The sequence below is a fragment of the Ammospiza nelsoni genome, chromosome 5, assembly GCF_027579445.1.
Source record: "Ammospiza nelsoni isolate bAmmNel1 chromosome 5, bAmmNel1.pri, whole genome shotgun sequence".
Lineage (NCBI taxonomy): Eukaryota > Metazoa > Chordata > Aves > Passeriformes > Passerellidae > Ammospiza > Ammospiza nelsoni.
This window is the reverse complement of record NC_080637.1, coordinates 13,689,184-13,712,014: the sequence shown is the minus strand read 5'-3', so window position 1 is coordinate 13,712,014 and position 22,831 is coordinate 13,689,184. Positions and strand designations below refer to the sequence as shown.

Below are 22,831 nucleotides of genomic sequence, written 5' to 3'. Positions count from 1 at the left end.
GTGAGCTAAGCATACTACAAGTACTTCCTGAACATTTGTCTGAACTCCAAATGCAACCTCTCAGCAACATCCACCTTCCACAATCCAGTTTGATGGGTCTAATTTTCAAGGAGTTTAGGTTTGTTTTCTGTTTGTACCAGCACACCTGAACAGCATCTAGCTGAAGGCCATCTCAGACAAAAGAACACAATATATTTTGTATGAGAAACAACATTTTCTATTTCAAGACACTTGATCTAACCAAAGACACATGACAGCCAGACAACAAGAAGCAAGGACTGCTTCTCTAGCAGGGAGTGGGTTCTGCTACCTAAGCACCTTGCAGCAGGCCCTGCAAGTACAGGCTGGCCTGATCCTATCTGTAGGTAAGACTGCACCAATGTTCTCTCCTGGATACTGAACTCAGTACTGTGATCTCTACACTGTGATTGTGAGGTTTATCATACAGGCCTTCTCCCTAAAAAACATGTATGGATATAACCACAAAAGCAGTACCATCAATGGCATTTCCCAATGTGTAGCTTATATTTACACTCTGAACTCCACAAGCACTCTCTGAAGGAAGAGTATTTTGGACCTTCAGAAATGGCTTGTTCGGCTTGCAAGTACAAGCACCTTACCACTAAGATGTTACAAATCCCCATCTTTAGTAAGATCATAAAGGCCAAGTATGTTTTTACTACAATGACACAAAGATCTATCTGGAAGACCCCACTTACGTACATGCAACATAAACAAACTAATTCACCCTATTTTTAAGATCCTTAAACCTCTTACTAGGCTACTCCACACACAGCTATTTGCTACAATTATTAAAATATGTGGAACTATTAATCATATAAAATATCCCCTCTTTTAATAGGCTTATGCCTTGGTTCAAAACATAAGGAAAAATCTTTCAGCACTAGCAGACTGCACTACACAAAGAGCTTTTCCCTAAGCTGCTTCTGCTGCATAATCAAGTGTGCCACTCCCCCATTCCTGCGTTTGCTCATGCTTCAGCAATATGAAGCAATATCCGACCTGCCAGTCACAACGAAAAAATTCTAGCTCCTCCCTCCTGGGAAAACCCCACAACGTGCTCAAAGACCCTCTAGGACTGTTACTAATACACCCCACGCCCAACATGCTACCCTCGGCAAGAAAATGCACAAGAACAAAGAGTAAGCCACACGGATTGTGATAGCAAGGGTTTACAACCGTGTAAGCTGGTAGATTAGGGACACACCTTTGTGTCACACTTCTTGTGACAGCGACATGGCTTTTAAATCAGTGTACACCAATCATGCACCTGCACACACTTCAGTGTGAGCACGGCAGAGATGACAAGAATTAATCTAAGTGGTAACAGCCACTTGACATCTGAAGAAAAGCAGCTCCTAACTGGGTCACTCTGCGACAGTATCCACCAAATAAAACACTGTGAACTCTATCTTGTTTATACTGACAACTAAATTTATTTATTTTCATTTCAGCATGACATGCTGTGTCTGCAAGGAATGTCAGCAACCTCAGGAATCATGACCCTCTCTAAACATAAAAGAAAAGCACAGGAAAAAAAATGAAAAGAAATGTGAATGGTTCACTACAGTTAAAATTTTTTTTGCCCCAAGGTTAAGAGTATTTATAATATAAAAAGATAAAACAACTTAAAAATTTATTGTAACAAAAAAAAAATTTGAATTGCAAATTCTTTGTTCTCTTCAAATAAATGGCACAAACCTAGAATAGCCTCATATATACCTGGAAGCACAGTAGAGCAACATCCCTTTAAAAAGCTGTTCTAGAGTTCTCCTAAAACTTTCCTTCAAAGTTTGGAAGAAAAACCACTTGCTTCTTAAACATTCTGTGTGCTACACACACAGAAAGGCTTGCTTGACAAGAAATGTATCCAGTCAGAGATCAACAGTTTCTAAACCTTAGCCCATCAATACTGTACAGGAGACTAGGGGGAAAAAACAGAAAAGAACCACAACACAAAAAACCACACATGCACAAGAACAGCTCCCCCCAACCCTAAAAAAAACCCCACATGTCACCCTCCCCATCCTCTAAAACCCAGAAACTCACTACACTACAATATTTGGTGCAAAGTCAGAGTTTACTGAATACAAGATTTCACTAGCTCTTTTGTAACCCTTTATACACAGTTACTAAATCATTTTCTACTGGCTTTACAATTAGAAATAACTTTCTGAAGATATGGTATTAGCATTTCAGCTAGGCCTTCATTTCTTAAAATGAAGGCCTAGCTGAAATGCTAATACCATATCTTCACACACTTTTCTTGATTACTACTACTTTCTTGCAGTTTAATGCACCAAATTATTTTATCTTTCTAACGTGCAAAATCAAAAAAATTTTTTACATGTAGTTAAAAAGGAAACTGAAATGGCAAAATATTTGAAGGATGAGAAGTAAACCAAGGAGCATCTTTATTTGTCAGTCTGATAAGCAAGAAAAACATGCACTTGTAGAAACATTCAGCTTCTCTCCTTTGCTCCCCTAAAGTGGAAGAAATTGACATAAAATGAAGTGACAGTTATTAATTTAAGTAATTAAAAACTCAACAAAACTAAGGAAATTCTTTAAGTTTTCTCCAACAGTATTCAAAAAATGGCCATGAAGGAAAAAGTAAAGTAATTAAAAAATAGGCAAGAGCACTTACAAATTATGTTCACATACTTACTCTGAGCCTGCAGCCATTTCCAAATAAGAAGTATCTGCTGTGTCAACCCCCAATGGGATCACTATGCTCATGACGTTCGTTTCTGATAAATTCGATTACTACGGAGTCCTATGCATTGGTATCCAAAACACTGGGGCATGCCAGCCACAGTGCTCATTGCAAACATCTAAGTGCATCCACAAACCCTGCCAAAAACAAAACACAACATGCACCAGATTAAGTCAGCTCATTTCAAACCCAGGCAATTTTACATCATGTATTTTATTTTTAAAATTTGCCATTTATATCTGTCACAATTACTTCGCTAGTTGTATTTTACACAAGCAAAAGGAGAACATTCAATCTTCTCTAAAATTAACTGCAAATAAACCTCTTTAAAGAGAGTGATGATCTTAACACCTGAACCTGAACATATTACAAATGGACAATCATTCAAATTTCTGATTAAAAACCCCAGCACAATGAGGGAAGTGCCAGAGACTGGCCCTCTGCTGTCAAAGCTTAGTTGCTGTACCTTTCAATAGAAACCTAGTTAGAGAATTCGCAACTAAGTCTTAGCCAGCACTGTTCTCTTTTGTTTTGCGCTTAAAAAAAGAAAACAAATGTCTTAACTGCCATGTAGTATTTTTAAAAAAACAAAATAATTCTAATAATTCACAATAATGATAGGAAACCTTTTCCATTTTAATAAATCACCATTAGAAGATACTGTGCCTGTTCAGTACCACTTTTGGAAGTGATTTTTTTTAAAGGAGTAAAATAAAAATAATCAGTAGTAGTTTTTAACTGCAGAGTAAACTGCAATCTGCTTGACTCACACGAGTGAATGTAGGATCCAACCTGTATGCCAGTTACTACCAGTCCCCCACTTTCCTTACTACACAGGGCAGAACACCCACCCAAGAGAAATGTGAACAGCTCTCAGCTATTTACAGATGAGTAAATTAATGCACTTTTATACACAAATACAGACCAGGTTTTACACATGACTAGGTAACTTGAGTAAAGTAGCCCAGTACCTTCAGCAGTTACATAATGAATAATTGCAAACTCTCACCAAAATGTCAAAATTGCAAGACCACAAACCACTTCGCAATGAAGCACATACTGTGCCTAATAAAGACACTCCTCTCATACCACAAAATGTTGTATCTTAGCTGATGTCTACATGAGCACAACAATTTTGAGATCAATGTATTTTCACAGAATCACAGAATGTGCTGAGTTTGAAGGAACCCACGAGGATCATCAAGACCAGCTCCTGGCCATGCACAGCACCACTCCCAGGAGTCCCCCCATGTGCCTGAGAGCACTGTCCAAAAGCTTCTTGAGCTGGGTCAGGCTGGTGCTGTGACCACTGCCCTGGGGAGCCTGTTCAAAGCCCTTTTCGTAGTGCTGAACCCAAACCTCCCCCAGCACAACTTCAGGCCACTCCCTCAGTGTCACTGTCACCACAGAGCAGAGATCAGGGTCTGCCCCTCCTCCTCCCCTCATGAGGGAGTTGTAACTGCAGTGAGGTCTCCCCTCAGTCTCCTCCAGGCTGGACAGAGCCAGTGACCTCAGCCACTCCTTATACAGCTTCTCCTCAAGGCCCTTCACCACCTTTGGCACTAATAGTTTAATGTCTTTTCTATATTTAGGTGCCCAAAACGGCCCCCAGCACTCGAGATGAGGCCACCCCAGTGCAGAGCAGAGCAGGACAATCCCCTCTCTTGCCCAGCTGGTGCTGCTGTGCCTGATGCCCCTGGACATGGGTGGCCCTCCTGGCTCTGTTCAGACCGTCAGGACCAGGATCCCCAGTCCCTTACTGTGGCTGCTGCTCTCCAGCCTCTCATTCCCAGTCTGTCCATACATCCTTGGCTGCCCCATTCCGGGTGTAGAATCCAGCACCTATCCTGGCTGAACTTCATTTCAACACGTTATTCTTGCTAAACACTACACTGACAAAAAGCACAAGCCCCGGTGAGAAATGGACTTCAGATAAACCCTGTGAATTAAATCTGAATTGTCTTCTTTTATTGATTAGGTCAGCACCTTCAAGATGACAAAGTGGCATGTACAAGACATCTCTAAAGTATGAGATAGCAGCAAGTCTTCATCTAACTTCCTAAATTTTTTAACACTAGTGAAGATTGGCAATTAACTTCAGAACATGCCAAGATGTCTGAAGTGCCTAAACCTACAGCTAGTTCACTCTCCTAGACAGCAAAAGGTGTGATTTGGTCCTATTACGTGAGACATCAAATACAATGAACTAGAAAGCTTTTGGGCCAAGTAGCCTTTGGAATATTTTGCTTTCCTCATTTAAATACTGAGCATTTTCTTACTAAATACCACAAGTAAAAAAATGCATCACTAGCTACGCAAAACAATTAAGAAAAAATATATTATTGTCAAGAATAAGTAGCAAGAAAAATATGTTAAATCAAAAGCAGGTATAGAATATTTTCAATAGAAGGGTTGAAAAACCCATAAGCCCATTTAACAGTTTAAGTGAGCACTCATTTTCCCACCATATAGCTAACTCTACTCATAGGGCAGAACCCTGAATGGGTGTACCTACAACTTAAAGGAAACATCAACTCACCATTTAGTTCCCATCTTCTAAAAAAGTAAAAAATTTACACAACTTTAAAGAAACCATGAATTTTCTAAATCCAGGTAAATCAGCTAGGCCAGGGCTAATTGCTGTTCCAGTACTCCCTGCAGTGTGACCTATGCTACCAAATCATCAGCAGAATGGAGTTTTTACTTGATGCCTGTCATTAGGTAATTCTTAAAAAACAGCTTTAATGGGTCAATGTAGGTCTAAAAGACATATTAGACAACATTGTCTGGGATCAAGATCCTCACTTAGGTATTTCTTGCACTTAAACTTGATTTTGTTGATGGTGTGGTTTTTCTTAAAAGATTTTCTTTAAACACTTCTAACCAGTTAGAGCATCAGCTGTAAAACAACGCAGGCAAAAATGCCCTGAAGACTGAAGGAAGTGAGGAACAAATTTAGAAAGCTCTGTCATGGGCTGTGACATCTCCAAACTTACATAAAACAACTGAGACTACCCAACCATCATGGATTTGGTAAGCAGATCTTCTCTGTGTTGTCAGTGAACATCACTTGAATCTGATAATCAAGTGATTTTGGGGCTTTTTTAAAACATAATGCAGAAAAAGAAGAGCCATGAATGTTTTATAGCTATGTATAGACTGGAAATCAATGGCTAACCCATGCCCCCATTCAGGACAATGCAAATACACCACCATTCGAGCTAAAAAAACTCAACAAAAAAAGGGGGGACTCAACAAAAACAACAACAACAAAAACTCAACAAAAAAACGGAGGACTCAACCAAAACCAACTTCCTGCCATATGGCAAGTTATTCAAATACAGTTTGTCAGAATTCAGGAAAAAATTCTAACCTGATCTACACTGAGTAAGGTCAGAAACTTGAGAAATCAAGATGTTTTTGCCTGAAGAGCATTAAACATATGTTTTATCTAAAAGGAAGTGGAACATGATTGCAATACTCACTGGTTTTTATCACCTTCATTACACACACAGAACTCCCTAAAGCTTTTCCTTTGCCTACAGTTCAGTATGGAAGAATGAAGGCAGTCACTGGCTTGCAATACCTACATGGCCAAGTTAATTCAAACAAATATTGCTCATTAATTATGAGTAGCCATCCTCAACAAATGCCTGTAATGAGAGTGGGGGGAGATCTAGGATAAATTAATAACACTACACCCACTTATTAAACAAAACTGTGACCTTATATATAGGCCATCCAATTATGATCCCTACAGTGATGTTAAATTTAGAATGATGGAAAATAATTATTTTCCACCATGTCAGAATCAGAAGCACTGTCATGACATACTAATATTCCCAGTATTTTTATAAGTTCAGAAAGAAAGTAACACAACCACTGGGGAATTTTATCTATGAAGAGATTGCTTATCCTTTGAAGCTTGGTATTTTAGATGAGTCATAAAATACTATCTGCTGTCATGATTTGGTACTTTCCAACTCCTGCAAGTATCCATCTATTTCAAGTAATTATTCTTTCAGAACTCTGACAAACTGTCATCCATGGCCTTTAAGAAGCTGTTTTCATAGGTACATTCATTTCCACAACTTACTGTTTAAGAAAGTCTTTCTTCAAGCAGTACATGAACTTGAAAGACAGGAAGACCACACTGGTTATTCCAGTTAATTTCAGGGTCACAGAGTTAAAAGCCACCATATAAAAACTGCTAGTCCAAAGTTCATTGATCAGCTCTTTACTGGGCAAAGTGGCTCATCTATTGTACCTTAATTAACAACAATTTTGTTATAGTCTACTCCATTAGTAACAGTACACTCTAAGCTCTGAAAGCATTTTGGCAATTTCCTAAATTCACCAAATTTTCTCATGGTCACCCTACAGCTTTATTATAGGAGGAAAAAAATCCCTTATTCAAATAAATTTTGCTTTTATTTAGTGCAGTAAAAAAGTTTATCTTGCCCTAATAATAAAATGTTCATCTAAAACCCAGACAAATTTCTGGTTAAAACATTTATCTTGTGCAAGATCAACCTCTTCACACCCATCACACTTCACCATTCACTCATACTGATTTACACTTCAAATGGCACTTCTCTTTGCCCCTAGAGAATACACAGGAGCTTTTTGACAACAGCTGCATTAAGTCTAAAATACCTGAAGCCTCACCATAATTCCACTTTGTTTATGACACCAGGACCCTTTTTTGTATAAATTAATTGTACTCAAAAACCAGAAGTGTAAGAGCGCAATACATTCCAAAATATTAATCTCTGTGGCTTTGTAAAGAGAACACAATTTATGCTTTAAAGAACAGGAAATAACTCATACATTATCCCTGAGGTATTCCATTACAACAACATTATTCTGTGGTCTAGCAGAGACCACAGGTTTCCTTTCTCTCATGTCCTGCTAAGATCACTTGTCATCAGGAGAAGAAACTTAACTTTGCCACTTGTACCCAAAGGAGGAAAAACCCCCAAATACAGAGAGCTCAACCTTGAAGAAGGCCAGGGTGTGATCTCCTGAAACTACATCAGTAATTCAGTGTCACATCAGTAGTGTTAAACCTGCTAGAGCCTTTGCTGTATGCCTAAGAATACTAAAGCTCTTGTCTAAATGCACCTACAAAACTTTTCATAAAAATCAGTAAGAGATGGTGGCAACACCATTAACAATTTATTTGTCTTAAACATTAAAAAAATCCTAAAGAGACACTAATATATCAAGACAGCATTACTACTTACAACACTTACAGAAATATTATATTATGATGAGGGTGTCTAGTTTGTTGGGGTTTTTTTAACAATGTTTATGTCCAATACTACAAAAACCAAAGAGGAAAAAATAAAAGCTGTTTCTGCTATTCTTCTTCACATCTGACAACTTTTTACAGGCAGTGTCACTGTTCCTTGCTTTTCCCTTCCCATGAACAATTTCCAGATTGTTGTCATGTGACAAATACAAAAAGTATACAGAAGTTAGAAAAAATACATTTACTCTAGAAGAGAGGAAGAGATTCAAAGCAACTTGAAACTTAACATTTGTTTCCTAATTTATAAAGGGATGTAAGTGGAACATGGAATTAAGCTTACAATTAAATTATATCCTATCTCAAATATAAGAATTTTCCCACATACACAGAAGACTACACTAACTTAAGTACATGGATTGCTAGATCAGTTCAAGTTTCTCACATCACTAGGCATTACAAAAACACTAAATCTTTTTGTTCCTGTTTTTATGAATTTTGTATACATGTAAAGTTCTTCAATATTTTCCTCTGCAGTTATCACCCATCAAAAATTACAAGATAAAAAAATAGTTATTAGATGGTTTAGATGTTTCAAGATTTGGGAGATTTCATCACAGAATGGCTCTGCAAAGCAAATTACCAGGATCTTCCTAAACATAGAAGTTTAAGGAGAAAAATCTAATTCTAATTAGCCCATAACCAGGCTATTCCATTAGATGCAACAGTGCTGGTTTAAGATAAATAATTATTTAGATTTTCTACTGATGCATGCAACTTCACCCATGAACTCCTTAACTCATGTCACTACAGAAGGATTTATACAGTAACCAAATTACCATCTCTCTACTCTGTACTTTCACAAGGCCTATATACAAAATCCACGTAACTACAGTTGAAGAAAAATTAATTAAAACCTTCTAAGCTATCTACATATGACAACTCTTTCCTTAAAAGCAAAATTATGTAACTTGAAAAGTGAATTACAAAATACATCAAAGGTGAAAGCAGTCACTTTCCCATATGTAGTAAACTGAGTACCTGAAATGGCCAGGAATAATTGTCAGTCCCCCCCTCCAACATCTAAAAAGTTTCATTGTTTTCCAATTTACCCAGCAATGGACAGTTCACCTCATGATTATAAGAGCTTATTTCCCCTCAACACAAGCACAGAAGAGGCTCCCTTTTGCTAAACTCTGAGTACTGGTAAAGCCCTTCCCTCACACCTTTAAATCCAGGCAAAAAAATAATAACCATTTCCTGGAGCTATATTAAGTATCACAACACACACATATAGAAAGCTCATTTTCATGAGATGTGTACGAATCTTAAGGGAATCAACTTGAAGCAACAAATAAAATTGTTGAAACAGTCAATATTCCTCTCAAGCAATGACCAAAGAAGAAGAGTTACAAGATTTACAGATAAAAAATAAATCAGTGTTAAAACACACAAACATGACAGTCTTAAGTTAAGCAAGACCTTTCAGTTTAACCAGCATGCAATGCTAACCTGGCTGTAACTTCAAGTCAATTTGAATGTATAAGTGTTGCACTCTTAATTTCCATTTGCTCCCAGTAGAAAATTCACACTACTGTGAGTCCAGGTTAGCTCCAAAGTTACAAAGGACCACTACAAAACTAATTATTGCTTCCCATATCAGTAAGGCCTTTCAGGGAAGATGCAAAGATTTCCAAGACTGTATTACTGCTTTCAGACCTCTGCTGACTCCTGCATATCTTATTGTCACTTGCTTATACAAAGCCATCTCAGGTAATAGGGGACCAAAAGTTAGCATTCTGTTTTATTGCATTTTATTACCTCAGCATGCATCTTCTATGCGTGAGCTGCATTTATTGAGAATGCAACCGTAACATTCTCCTCCTCCCTGCAATTACATCATGTGTGTACACACGTTTTGCAATCATGAGCAAAAGCAATTCTTGTCATTCTTTCCTTCACATTTACAGGCCAATCATTTTAATGCATGCTCATGGGAACCACCCCCGACCACAAGAAATCCACAAGAAATCCACACAAAAATCTATACAGCAGAAATCTAATTAAAAATGCAACTATCAATAGTTTGTCAGGCTCCACAAACACAGAGTGAAAACTCATGTCCTCAACTGTCACAAGGCCAACAAACTAAGCTTTATTACTTGGCTTTCCTACCTACAGGTTTTCCCCTCCTTTGGAATTTTTTTTGTTTTTGATTTGGGAGGTGTGTGCTGGGTTCTGTTTGTTTCTTGGGTTTGATTTTTTAACTTTCTTTTTAATTGGAAAGGAATAAGGGAAGATTTAAAGAAGGTTTCATTAAATAAAATCATGCTTTTCTAAACTGCTGCTTTCTACTGCTGCTCTGAGCATACAAGTCTAACAAGAAATGAGATTATTTTAAAATTAGCAAGAGACACTGGCATTTTAATGGCACACTCTAGGTACCATTCAAATAATGAACTCTACTGTGCACGTGTGCATATGTATATACTTGTATCAACACACAATTATGAAAAAAAAGCAGCATATATACACATACCATAAAATAAATGTATAATCAATATTTATTCATTGCTGTCTGTTTCTCAAGAGGTAACATGCCTTTAATCAGACCTAGAAGCATAATACATGAATAAATGACTAATCCTACATACAAAGAAGTTTTCTCTGTTTCCCCTAGCATGCTCCATAACTGTAAAGATTTCCTAAGAGATGAGGATGGATATCCAACTTCCAGATGTTACACCACTGCAGTAAGAACTGCACAGACTTAGAAACAACTGCAAGTCCAAATTCAGACCTCTGCTACTGTTTGCTGCTTTCTGTGGTAACCTAACAGATAGCTTACTTCTAATTTGTGCTGAAACAAAAAAAAAGGGAGTAGGAAAAATAAGACACAGTAGGCACACTCAAATATACATATTAAGACCAATTAATGACCAAGTCCTGCAAATCATATAGAAGAAACAACCTTTTCTAGAAGAAATCTGGTATTTGGAGTGTGTGCTCCAGCATTCCCACTGATTTAATGTTCTCTATGTCCCTCTCAGCAGTATCTTCTTCCTCCTCACAATATTAACTGCTTCTAGCCTCACTCACAAGCCCCTCAGTACCCTTCAGGGTCACCTGCACATTGTCAGTACTCATGTCCATCCAACTTTTCTCATGTACCCTGTCAGACAGACAAAAACCCAAAAAAGTACTTGCTGTGGCTGGTTTGAAGTCACACATGACAGATGATGGCTAAAATCATTATTGTTCTGCTCCTCACAGGACACTGCTCATAGCTAACCCCAGCTCCTTTTGGACTTCCAGAAAGCTACAGAGAGCTCAAGGGCACCAAGTTCCCAGCTCTGTCAAATTTCTGTTTTATCACATTATTGGTTGTACTGACACAGACCTACTTAATCATTGGACCAACTTATTTAAGAAGCACTGTTACTACAACCAACTACAAAGTAAGACTCCTCCTCAAACTATGCTTTTAAAATAGTGCCAATAAGCAAAATTCACTAGCACAGAATCACAGAATGGCCTGGGTCTGAAGTGACCTGAAAGATGATCCAGTTCCAACATCCCTGCCATAGGCAGGGACACCTCTGCTACCAGGTTGCTCAGGGTCCCCATGCAACCTGGGCTTCAACACTTCCAGTGTGGGACATCCACAACTTCTCTGATTCAGCTTAGGAACACCCTGAGACAAATGCAGGATTTTACATTCAATAAAGACCACAGTCACATTTGGAATGACAGCCAAACTTTATGAATTGGTCAGACTTTAGTACCTAAAAGACGGAAATAAAAACCCCTGCCCCCTTCATGGTATCCAAGATGCATAAAAAATTGGAGTTTCCATCACATCACAAGGTTTTCCTTGGTACACAGGTGACAGCTTCACTACACAGACTCCAGCCTGCACAAAGCAAGCCATGCTTGGGAGCACAAACCAAGTCAGGCTGCCAGTTTGGCCAAGCCTCTGCTACACACCAAAGCTGCTTTCCATGGGACATAAGCTACTTTCCTTTACTACAGTGCTGCTCTTGCTTACTGCTGTGAATGAAAGCAAGGTCTCTTCCTCAAATATTTATGCTAGTCCCTTAAACATGAAGGCTTGACCTTACCTCTTCTCTCTCTTCACTCCTTTTCTTCTCTCAGTGGAAGTTAGACAAAATAGGGGACTAGGAAGAGAAAAAGAATGAGTGGTAGAAAGGAAATAAAGGTAAAAGCAGTTACAGAGAGAATAAGGATTAGTTTATTGAAAAGGAATCAATGAAAGAAACAGTAAACAGAGATATACTAACACACACCACACTTGCAGATTTTAGGTTTTCTATTTGCAGAACTCAACACCCAGGACTGAAAATTAACTGCCAATTGCTTGATGTCAGTAGGTTTACTAAACATCTGCCATACTTCTGAAATAAATTACACAAGAAAGTCCTAGCCATTCAAAAACCATCAATTATTTGAGCTGGAGAGCCAAGGAACTGTAAAATACAAAACAACCACAGCACATGAAGAGGTGCAAAATTATGTTTTCATAGCAATATTGCATATTGCCTGGAGAAGTTTATATTATCTACCTAACATTAGCCTGTCATTTCAGTCTATTACTGAAAAGTCTAAAATGCCTTTAAAGAAAAATTCAAAGGCTAGGAACATTAATAAAGTAGTTTCCCAGTAAAAATATCTTGGCTTTATGTCATTTTTTTGCATCAGCTATTTTACTGCAAATGAGTATTTCTCCATCTAGCACAAAATGATAAAAAGCTGTTGATTAAACTTAGACAAACTGCCTGTGACTTAGCAATGAAAACATTTTATCTGTTATCTTACATTATTATTCTGACAAACATCCTAAAAAATAAAGGCTTTCTGCAAGTATATACAGTCCACATTCTGTAAGAATACCCAAATTCACATCTACAACTGCATGGGCTAAGTCTATTTATTTTTTATTAAATATAACAGTATACCTCATGGCAATTCAGTCACCAACATTCCTCCCAACAAGTACAGATTTTGGGGTGAAAAAACAGGTGGCTAAAAATAAATATTGGCATTGCCTTCAACAGTATAAATATTTTGTGGGCTTCATGATCCCAAATAAGCTAATTAATTTTTTCTATGCTGCTCAATAAGACTTGGGAGTCTACTGCAATTATTAGCTACCTACTACAGAAGAAGTAAATTCTTTTTATATATTTCAAGTCTGACTTCAGCTCAGCATATTTTTGATATGATTTCACTTATGTAGATTTCAAAAACTAGCTCCTCTTTTTTATCCCTGACACTTGATTTACCTAAATAGCTCAACAGTGGTTCTACTTTTACTCATGGAAGCAATTTGTAGACATTCATCTAACTGCTACACCTATGCCTAGGAATCAAAACACAAGCAAGTCAGAGAGTCACATTCTTTCAAACACAAACTTCTAATTCTTTCTGGCAGTCAGAAGAAGTCCATTAACTACAGTTCAACCTGGACTATATATTTTCATAACAATTTGGCAGTATTTCAATGTTCTTTACAAAAACTTGGGGAGGATACTGGCAAGAAAACATGAGAGAACAGATGGAGGGACTATTTCATGTTCAAAGACACAGAAAAATTACAGAAGTGTACGATCAAAAGATCCTTCTGACTTTCAAGAAAACAAAACTGAATTTATTTTCAACTATTTACAATTATTTTGCAAAACTGTATTATTTGAGTTAAGAAATTTCCATTCCCTGCATTTTAACTCCATAGCTTTGTGTTTTCAATGGAGGCTTCAGTACATTTTTCAATTATAGTAACAGAGACATAAAATACCTGATTTTTAAACAAGCACAAAGAAATTCTGCCTAATGATGGAAGCTCAATAAACAGCTTTAATTTTCACTACTACTGCCACACAGAGGGGAACAAAAAGCAGTGTTGGCTTTTGTCTTTCAGCACAAAAGAGATCACTGGAAAGTAAGACAGGGAACAAGCATTTAAAAGAACCCCACAACACAGTCATTCATGAAAATCCTTCATAATATTAAAGATATTAAAGTTTTCCATCAAACGTTCCTATCCTAAGCAAAAGGAAAAATTTCAGTGGAATCACTTGGTAAGGCATTTGAGGGAGGAACCTCACCCTTATCACCAGTAAAATAACTACTGTATTGTTTATGAATTATATATAAAGTATTCATGTTTCTTTCACAGTTCTAGAATGATAGGTTTGGAAACCAAAAGAGACATGTAATCACTCTGTACCTACCTCAAAAGTTATATATAAGTTGCCGTAATTCTCAAGTCTTCAGTTCAAGCAGAACTGACTAAAACCACTCCTTATTAGAAAATTTTCTTTAAAGCAGTAGTTAAAACAGGATTAACCATCTAGACTTGACTATCACCTGTTTTGTGCTACAGTTTTCAGCTCAGGCCCATTATAACCTTTCTAATTAGAAGTTAGGCCCCTCTGTCTACCCAAGGCAAGCTAACAGCATCACCAACAGTCAGAAGGTATCTCCAGTCCTATCAATTTAGAAGAGTTAAAAAGTAATGAACACCAAACAAAGTGAAATATTCAGAACTCCTCAAGGTAAAAAAACCTGAATCTACCATTCTACATGAAGTTGAAGTCTTCAGTGGCAAATACAGGCTATTAGTTTGATCAGTTTCTGTGAGTGATAAATAATCTTTAACTCTGAAATGGAGAGACACATGAAGTGATGGATGGAGCATTTGGTGGATAAGGAGCTGGCTGCATGGCTGCACTTGTACAAGCTGCAAAAGCTGCCAAGCTCGATGTCAAAGTGGAGACAAGTGCTGAGTGGCATTCCTCACACACTGCTAGTGGGACCATGGCTGTTTAAAACCTTTGTTGGTGACATGGATTAAACACATTGTCAGCAAGTCTGTCCATGACATGAGGCTCTGAGGGGTGGCCAACATGCTGGAGGGAAGGGACGTCATCCAGAGGGACCCTGACAGGCCTGAGAGGTGGGCCTGTGTGACCCTCACAAAGTTCAGTCGAGCCAAGTGCAAGGAGCTGCCCCTGTGCCAAGGAAGCACAAGGGCAGGCTGGCCAGAGCAGGGGTGGAGAAGGAGCCCTGAGGAGGACAGAGGCTGCCAGGTGCTGGTTTGTGAGCAGCACCACACAACTCACAGCGTGCACTCTCAGCTCACAAAGTCAGCCATGCCCTGGGCTGCACCAAAAGCAGTGTGGGCAGCAGGTCAAGGGAGGTGACTCTGCCCCTCTACTCCACCTGCAGTTCTCTGTCAAGCTCTGGTGTCTGCAGCACTAGAAAGAAGTGGATCTGTTAGCACAGATCCAGAGGAGGTCACAGGGATAATCCAGAGGCCTAAGCACCTCTCCTACAAAGGCTCAGAGAACAGGGGTTGTTCAGTCTGGAGAAGAGAAGGCTCCAAATGCCTCAATGAAACCTTTCAGTACCTAGAAGGGGCTTATAAAAAAGAGGGAGAGTGACTTTTTACATGAGTAGATAGTAACGGGACAAGGGGGAACAGTTTTAAACTGGAAGATGAGAGATTTAGATGAGATGGTAGGAAGAAATCCTACCCAGAGAGGCTGCTGAGGCACCAGAAACACGTTGTGCAGGGAAGCAGCACATGTCCCACTCCTGGAAGTTCAAGGGCACACTCTGATGAGCCTCTGAGCAGCCAGCTCAGGGGAAGGTGTCCCTGCCCATGGCACGGGCGCTGGAACAAAGTGGTTTTGAAGGTCCCTTCCATCTCCACACCATTCTATGATAAGGAGGCCAACAACAGATTATATGGCTTCCTTCTTAAGTTGCAATATAAAGTACAATAATGTCATTAAAATTTAGTCTTATCATTTTGTCTTTGAACTTGAAGGCAATTTACTTTTGTGATGAAGATAGAAAAGTGAATGATTACCTAGATTATGATGGCATAAAACACAAAAAACACAACTACAAATGAGAATAAAATAAAAAAGCTTTCCTTAACCTGAGCCTGCAATATGAAATTGTACTACCTAAACTATCCAAGTGCTAATTTTAAATTCTCAAACTAGGAACAATACTATTTTGGAAGTGCCTGATTTGCAGAATTGCCGGTCCCTTTAAAGTCTCACTCAGGTTTTACAGCACTGGATCTCCATCTGAGCAGTGTATGAACTATCACATGAAACAAGAGGCAGCACTCTGGTAATACAATATGCAAAAGTAACAAACATACCCTACTTGCACAGGATGCAATCTGTGTGCTACTATAATATATTCTTCACATTCACTTTTCAAGCACATAACTTGAATAGACACTAATTTACTGTAGTTCCTACCCATATTTTAATTTTGAAAAGTAAGATACAAAACCACTTAGGTCAGGCATGTTAAAAACATATACTCTGTGCAATAAAACTAACTGTCTTCAAAGGTCTTCTTAAAATTTTCTAACAACCAACACAGCTTAAATCCTGTTTCATTATTACATTAAGATTTGCAGAAGGAAATACATATAATAGCAGTATCTCCTAGCAAGTATATGAAACCTTGAAAAGGTTTCTTTTAAGTACTTGTTTGTTATGCTTTAAAGGTTAACAGCAGCTTTCCTTTGAACACAACTACAGCAGGTTTTTTCTGTAATGTGAAGGTCATGAGCAGAATTTTGGATCCTCAAAGAGATTAGGTCTTGTGGGTACAACTCTTCTGTTACTAAGAAAATATGAACACTGAAGCAGATAGAAATATCCATTTTGCACCATTCAAAAGACCACTACAGTTAATATTTTAAAGAATCCAGAATCTGGAAGCACAGAATTGAGGATTTTTTCCCTAATCCACGTTTCTCATCTGTGGAAATTTTTTCCCCCAGAGATGCCTGAAATGTCACTCTCAGCAATAAATCAGAACTGTTTGCACAGTGGAAACACTTCAACAGTGTACCTGTTGAAAAAACACTCTCCAACAAAGTCTGGTTTTGAGAGATTCACAAATGCTCATCTGCATGGAAGTCACGAGGCAAATAACACAGATGCACCTCTTTAGGATCTCTGTAGAAGTCTGAATTGCCTTCTATTTTATATCTTTACCCATCTACATCCCTCCCACTAAATTTTGTTAGAATGTCACATGACAACAGCAAAATACTTTCATTAAACCTTCATTTACATTAATTTAGTTAGAACAATACCATGATTCTACAATTACATACACCACTCCTTAACTCAGTCCCACAAATAGTCCTTACTAAAATTAGTATTAGCATGCATGCAAAATTAACACTGTCCTTAGTCAAAGCAAGAACAGAACTGGAGAAACACTTCAGCCTTTAGAGTGACATTGATTTCTGCACTTCTGCTGCTTTCCAGAAGAACTTTAATAGTTGTGTATGCTGTCCAAGAGAAATCAGGAGTTTCATTACCTCAGAGTAACCTGAAGAGGTTACTTAGTCCTAAGAGAAACTTTCCCTAGATTTAGTCTAAAGAGTCAGTATTATTTCCCCCCTGGAATTTCCCAGACAGCAAAAACACTCACCCAAAAGCCTAAGTGACAATTAAGCAACATTCTCCTTTAGATATGTAAAACTTTAATATAAATGGATTCATAAATCCAATCCACATTATTGCATTTGTGACACAATGTTTGTGGAACAGAATTCTTAAAAAAAAAAAAAAAAAAAGAATTTAGATTTCAGATCTTCCCTCTTTCAAGAAGCTAGTATTAGTTTTGGGGGTTGGGGGGTATTTCATTCTTTATGAATATATAAATAAAAACATCAATGGAGTTAAAAAATAAAGGTAGAATTTGTTTTGTAGTCTCATCTCCTTAAAACAAATCAGAGATCTGTTTATACAAATGGAGAAACTGAGTCACGAAGGCAAACTGAGTCATTAAAACTCATACAGGAAAACTCTGGAAGATCTCTAAATTCCCAAGAGGTTCTTAGTGCATAAAACAAACTGTAAAATTTGAAAATTAGTATTTTTGGTTATTTCATTACCCTTCCCCAAACACTTTTTGTAAAGTGTCCAAGGTTATTTTCCTCTAATTGTCAATCAGATATCTGCTTGAGAACATGACAGAAGCCATGAAGAGCTGCAGACTGTAGAATATCAAGAACAGCAGCTTCCAATTGAAGGCAAGGAAAGAAAAAGGCAAAAGGTTTCCATAAAGGCCCATATATTCTTTGTCTTTTTCATGTACTTTTAAATAATAAGACATGGCTTAGAAGAAAAAATTGTATTTATATAAATAAAGATGATGGGAGCATGCATTACTGGAGAATTAATGAAACCACTCAGCCTTTGCCCTCAAAACACATTAAAGGCATGCATTAACAATACCCTAAAAGTCTATCCTACTGTTCAACTTCAGGTATACCTCAAATCCTACATCAGTGCTTCTAAATGGTATTTAAATTAAAATTCATCACAGATTGAAGACAGCTTTGCCACTTCAACACCTCACTTTTGATTTCTTAAATCCAGAAGGTTCTAAAGCTATACTGGAATAGGACTTCATATCTCATTAATTTAAAGGACAAGACTAAAGACAGGCATTAAAAAAAAGGGGAAAATTTATTTTTTGTTATTGTTGCTTAAAACATACAATTTGCAGCTGCTATAGTATGTATCAGAGCAGACTACACCAACTACCAAATAATGAATCCTTGTGACCTCCCTTCCCCCCACTCAAACATATTTATAGTGGTGATACTAAATGGTTCATATTTCATTTAGGAAAAAAATTAGACGTTAGGAATCGCACCTTCCCTCAGGACTTGTGTGTGTGTTATCACATACACAATTTATCTAGCAATATATAAAATTGAAGAAAAAAATGCAATGCCAAAATTACATGGCAGCAGAAGAAATTCTGTGTCTTTAAATAAAGTAACAGGTTATAATCTCGCGTGCATTATTCCCTTCAGTTCATTCTGTATTCTCTAACTATGAATATATGGAATTACTACACCGATGTCCAGTGAAGGTATTTCCTGGAAGATGAACGTGACGTTCACAAATGTGTTTCCACGAAGAATTTAGCCGAGTGTCTTAGTGACCGTAATCCACGACTGTGGTTGATAAATATTACTGATTCTATGCCGTTAGCAGGACAGACAGCTGCACCGTATCGATCACAAACGCAGGAGCCTTTCCAATTTACCAAACCGACACCCAGAGTACCTTAGAGCACCACACACACCCCTCGAAGGAGCTGCCTGAGTCTGTTGCCTCCTTCCACCCCCCTTCTCCCCGACAAGAGTGGTCTCGTTCACTTGCCTTTCACACACATAACCAATAAAATTAATCAGCTGGAACACAGCATTTTTAAATCGCAGTAAAAGCCAAGAGCTGTTTTGTACGTTATTTGAAGGGAACAGCCTTTTCTTTTTAACATAGTAAGACACTAATATGCTGCAGACAAACGCACTGCATGGGGTGTGGAGGACCCGAGCTGATTAGATTACCACAACATCAGCCTGAGGCCGCCATTTTTAGAATCTCTAAAGGACAAAAGAGGGAAATTAATAAATTTGCTCCACATTTTAAAAAAAGTAACTTCAAAAGTATAGTGATAATAACCAATTAATCATGCATTGCAAGTACTGCCATGGATATCTCTTGCTGTTCTCTGATCTGAACCCTGAGTAACAAAAATGCTTCGTTATTATTCCTTTAAACTGCTGTAAATAAACAGACTAAAACATTCGTAAATCTAGATGCAGCACTGAACTTCTGCTTTTGACGACACGTAGTATGTAGCATTTTAGGGACCTCAGGGCTTTCAGACACCGCACGTTCCCTAATAGCCGAGTATGGGGGAATACAGGACCTTTATAATCAGGCTATATTATGTTTCTCTACCCTATTTAGTAGTACACAGTGAACCGTTTGTTTCTCTTCCCCGGTGTCTGCAGCAATACGGCCGAACCCACCGACACTTACAGCTTCAGGAAAGAGAATGAAATATGCCACCCAGGGAACACGAACACCGGCTGCAGAAACTAAAGCGAGAAAGGGGTGCACCACTCCAACTCCTTACAGCCTCGAGAAAGGGGGTGGGGAGAATGATCCCCTTTTAAATTGGCACAGAAACTCCTCGGGACAGCTCTCCGTTTGTCCAGGTTACACCACGAAGCGGAGATATTAACAGGGAGGCAGGCAGGGAGGCGGGGGTGTGGAAGGCAAAGAGATTAGGCCTATAAAGAGCCATTTTAGTACCACAAAGCAAAAATATACAGGATGGAGGAAAAGAATAGGCTTCCCCAAGCTTCATAAAACTCAATACGCAGTCCCAATAACGCACAAACCCGTTCTGAAAACCGCCAGCCCAAGGAAGCCTATGTTGTCACATAATAGCTCCTTTTGGCTCATTTTCCGAGCATAATGCATAAATCTGGCGTAACTGCCAAAAAATTCTCCTCAGCTCCTCCAGTTACAGTAACCCGCCATATTCATAAGATATAGCGACAGCCTGCCATTTTTTAACCAAACCCCACAAAAGGAAAAGCAAATTCAAGGCAACTTAAACAGAAATTAAACATATTTCAGGGTGGGAAGGAGTTATACTCGCACCGAAGGTAATGAGACATTCCCGTCGCATTTCACTCTTTTTCCACCCCCCCCCTCCCCCAAAGCACCCAGAGCAGAATATGCTCGTAATAACCAAAGACTCACCTGTAATGGTCACAGGCCAGGCAGCAGGACCCCTCAGCTGAGCCCCTTCTCTATCCCAACCAAAACAATGCAACAGCCCCACTGCGGATATCCCTACCCTAGGCAGGACTCAGCCCTCAGCAGGCTCTAGTAAAAGAAAGGGAAAGAGGAGACCCCCCCTCCCCCCAAACCTAGCTCAGTGCGCAGAACCCTACAGGGACCAGCTCAAAGGCGCCTTTGCCCTGGGACCTGTGTACAAACCCCGCTGCTGCCGCCGCTGCTCCCGTGCCTCCCTCCCTCCAGCCTCCTACGCTCCCTTCTATGTCACTGCCTCTCTCTGGGAAAATGGCGTCCGCTCTCCCCTCCCTCCCCCTGCACGGGGCTCACCCGCCCCGCCTGACAGGGGCAGGGTTACCAAGGCGAAGCCAAACAGCCGCCATTTTGCTTACGGGCCGGGAGCGCAGCCCGCGCCCGCCGAGCCCTCAGAGTCCATTTTGCAACACGCAGAACGGCTCCGGGGTCTGGGCGCGGCCGCGGCACCAGACTGCGGCAGGGGCTGGGCAGGGGGGCCGTGAGGAGGGAAGTAGGGCAGCGGAGGAGGGGCGGCGGCAGCGGGGGCTGGCGCCGGGGGCGATCCGCAGCCCCGGCGGCGCAGCCCGCGCGGGAGGGGCGGGGGCTCCGTCCCGGCCTGTTGTGGGGCCGAGCGCGGGCGGGAGCGAGGGTGTCTGAGTCAGAGCTGCATCCTCGGAGGAATAAACGCCAAAAGTCCCTCCTCGGCCGCTCTCACACCCCCAACCTCCGGCTTCTTCCTCACGACCGTCGATGCTGTCAGCATACGTGTTCTTTATGAATCTCTAACAGCACATTTTCGGCCTAAACTGCGCGAAAAGCCGGGCAGACCCGCTGGATCTCACACACGCAGAAGAGCTACCTGAGGGGAGGGGAAGAGGGGAGCGAGAAAGGAGCGGGAATTTTTGCAGACCTGCTCGGGAGGTTTTGGCTGAAACTTTCAGTAAGACACTCGAGGCTGAGAATCTTCCCCGAAGCGTTTAGGACTCAAAGGCAAGTGGGAGAAAGCTTTTTTTCCTCAGAGCGAATGCGATAGCACTCGCTGAAGGCATTTCTGTTCTGCAATGAATGAGAAAAGCAGAGAACGAGCCTCGTTTGCCTGTTAGGGAACAGCGCTCGGGGAGTAGGAATGGCGCGCTTCCATCCAGACCAGCGGGCGCTGCCACTGCCAGGAGCTCGCTCAGCCTTTCAGGGCAAACACAGCTCCTGCCGTTCGTAAGCAGCCTGTCTTTCTAACCACCATATCTCCTCTCCGCTGTACCCCTACGCCGCCCTGCCGCCCTTGCCCGGCTTCAGCCCCTCCAGCGCTACGGCTGATGGAGGGAGGGGAGGCGGCGGCTGGGGTTTCGTTCGACGCCCACCAGGGGCTGAGCGAGCCTTCTTCAGTGCGCAAACTCGGGGCACCAGATAAAAGCTGGGCTGGCAGCTCTTACCCTGCCTCGATGGAGCCGCCACTTTCGGGTGACTGGAGAAGCAGTTAGCAGCAGCGCCATAGACTAGCGTCCCCCCACACCTTGGGCACAGAGAGTTTGGGGCTCTAAAGAGCTGCTGCTGCGGCAGGAGGGAGCCGAGGTGAAGGGATCTGCTAGCTGGTTGGACGCAGAGGAGGCGGCTGTAATGGGGCATTAAGTCTGAGGGAGGAGGGGGGGCGATTAAACCTCTTGTGATCATGGCGGAGTCTATGGGTATTTTTTTTTTCCTGTCTAACTCTTCTGTGCGTGTGTCTCTTGTTTCTTTCTCTCTCTCCTTAGGGCGCTTGGCTGGGGCTGTTCGCTCGGGTTCTGCCTGTTGTTGCGCGAAATGGCGGCTGGCGTCTTGGTGGGTTTGGTTGTCGGTTTTTTGTGTAGGGTTTTTTTTTTTTTTCCCTTCCCCTCCTATTCCCCTCCCCGCACTTGTGCCTTGGCTGCGGCTCCGCAGCGAAGCGCGGCGGAGCCCGAGTCAGGAGGGGGGCGGGAGCGGCGCGGCAGCCAATGGCCGGGCCGGCCCGGGTGGCCCGGCGCGCCCTGATTGGCTGGCGCTGACATCATCCTGCAGCAGGGGCAGCCGCAGCTGGGCAGGGTCGGGAGCTGTCGGGGGAGGCAAAGGGAGAAAACGGGCGCCATGATCTCAGCGCCAGGGAGGACTCCGCGGGCAGGGCGTCCCCGAAGAGCTGAC

The 22,831-nt window shown here is 40.6% G+C and overlaps 1 protein-coding gene across 4 annotated transcripts in view; it reads right to left on the bottom strand.

Moving 5' to 3' along the window:
- Positions 1 to 20,865, bottom strand: part of KMT2E (lysine methyltransferase 2E (inactive)) — a 55,267-nt gene extending 34,402 nt beyond the window's left edge. For 2 of the 4 annotated variants that reach the window (XM_059472894.1, XM_059472896.1), the window contains exons 1-2: positions 20,630 to 20,864; positions 2,690 to 2,874 (exon numbers count right to left, since the gene is read on the bottom strand). In XM_059472894.1, the coding sequence (XP_059328877.1) occupies positions 2,690 to 2,760 (71 nt within the window). In that variant the 5' untranslated portion in view covers positions 2,761 to 2,874; positions 20,630 to 20,864. Of the gene's footprint in view, positions 1 to 2,689; positions 2,875 to 12,109; positions 12,167 to 20,629 lie in introns of all 4 variants that reach the window. The other 2 variants (XM_059472895.1, XM_059472897.1) reach the window with 2 other exon arrangements.
- Positions 20,866 to 22,831: the final 1,966 nt, after the last annotated feature.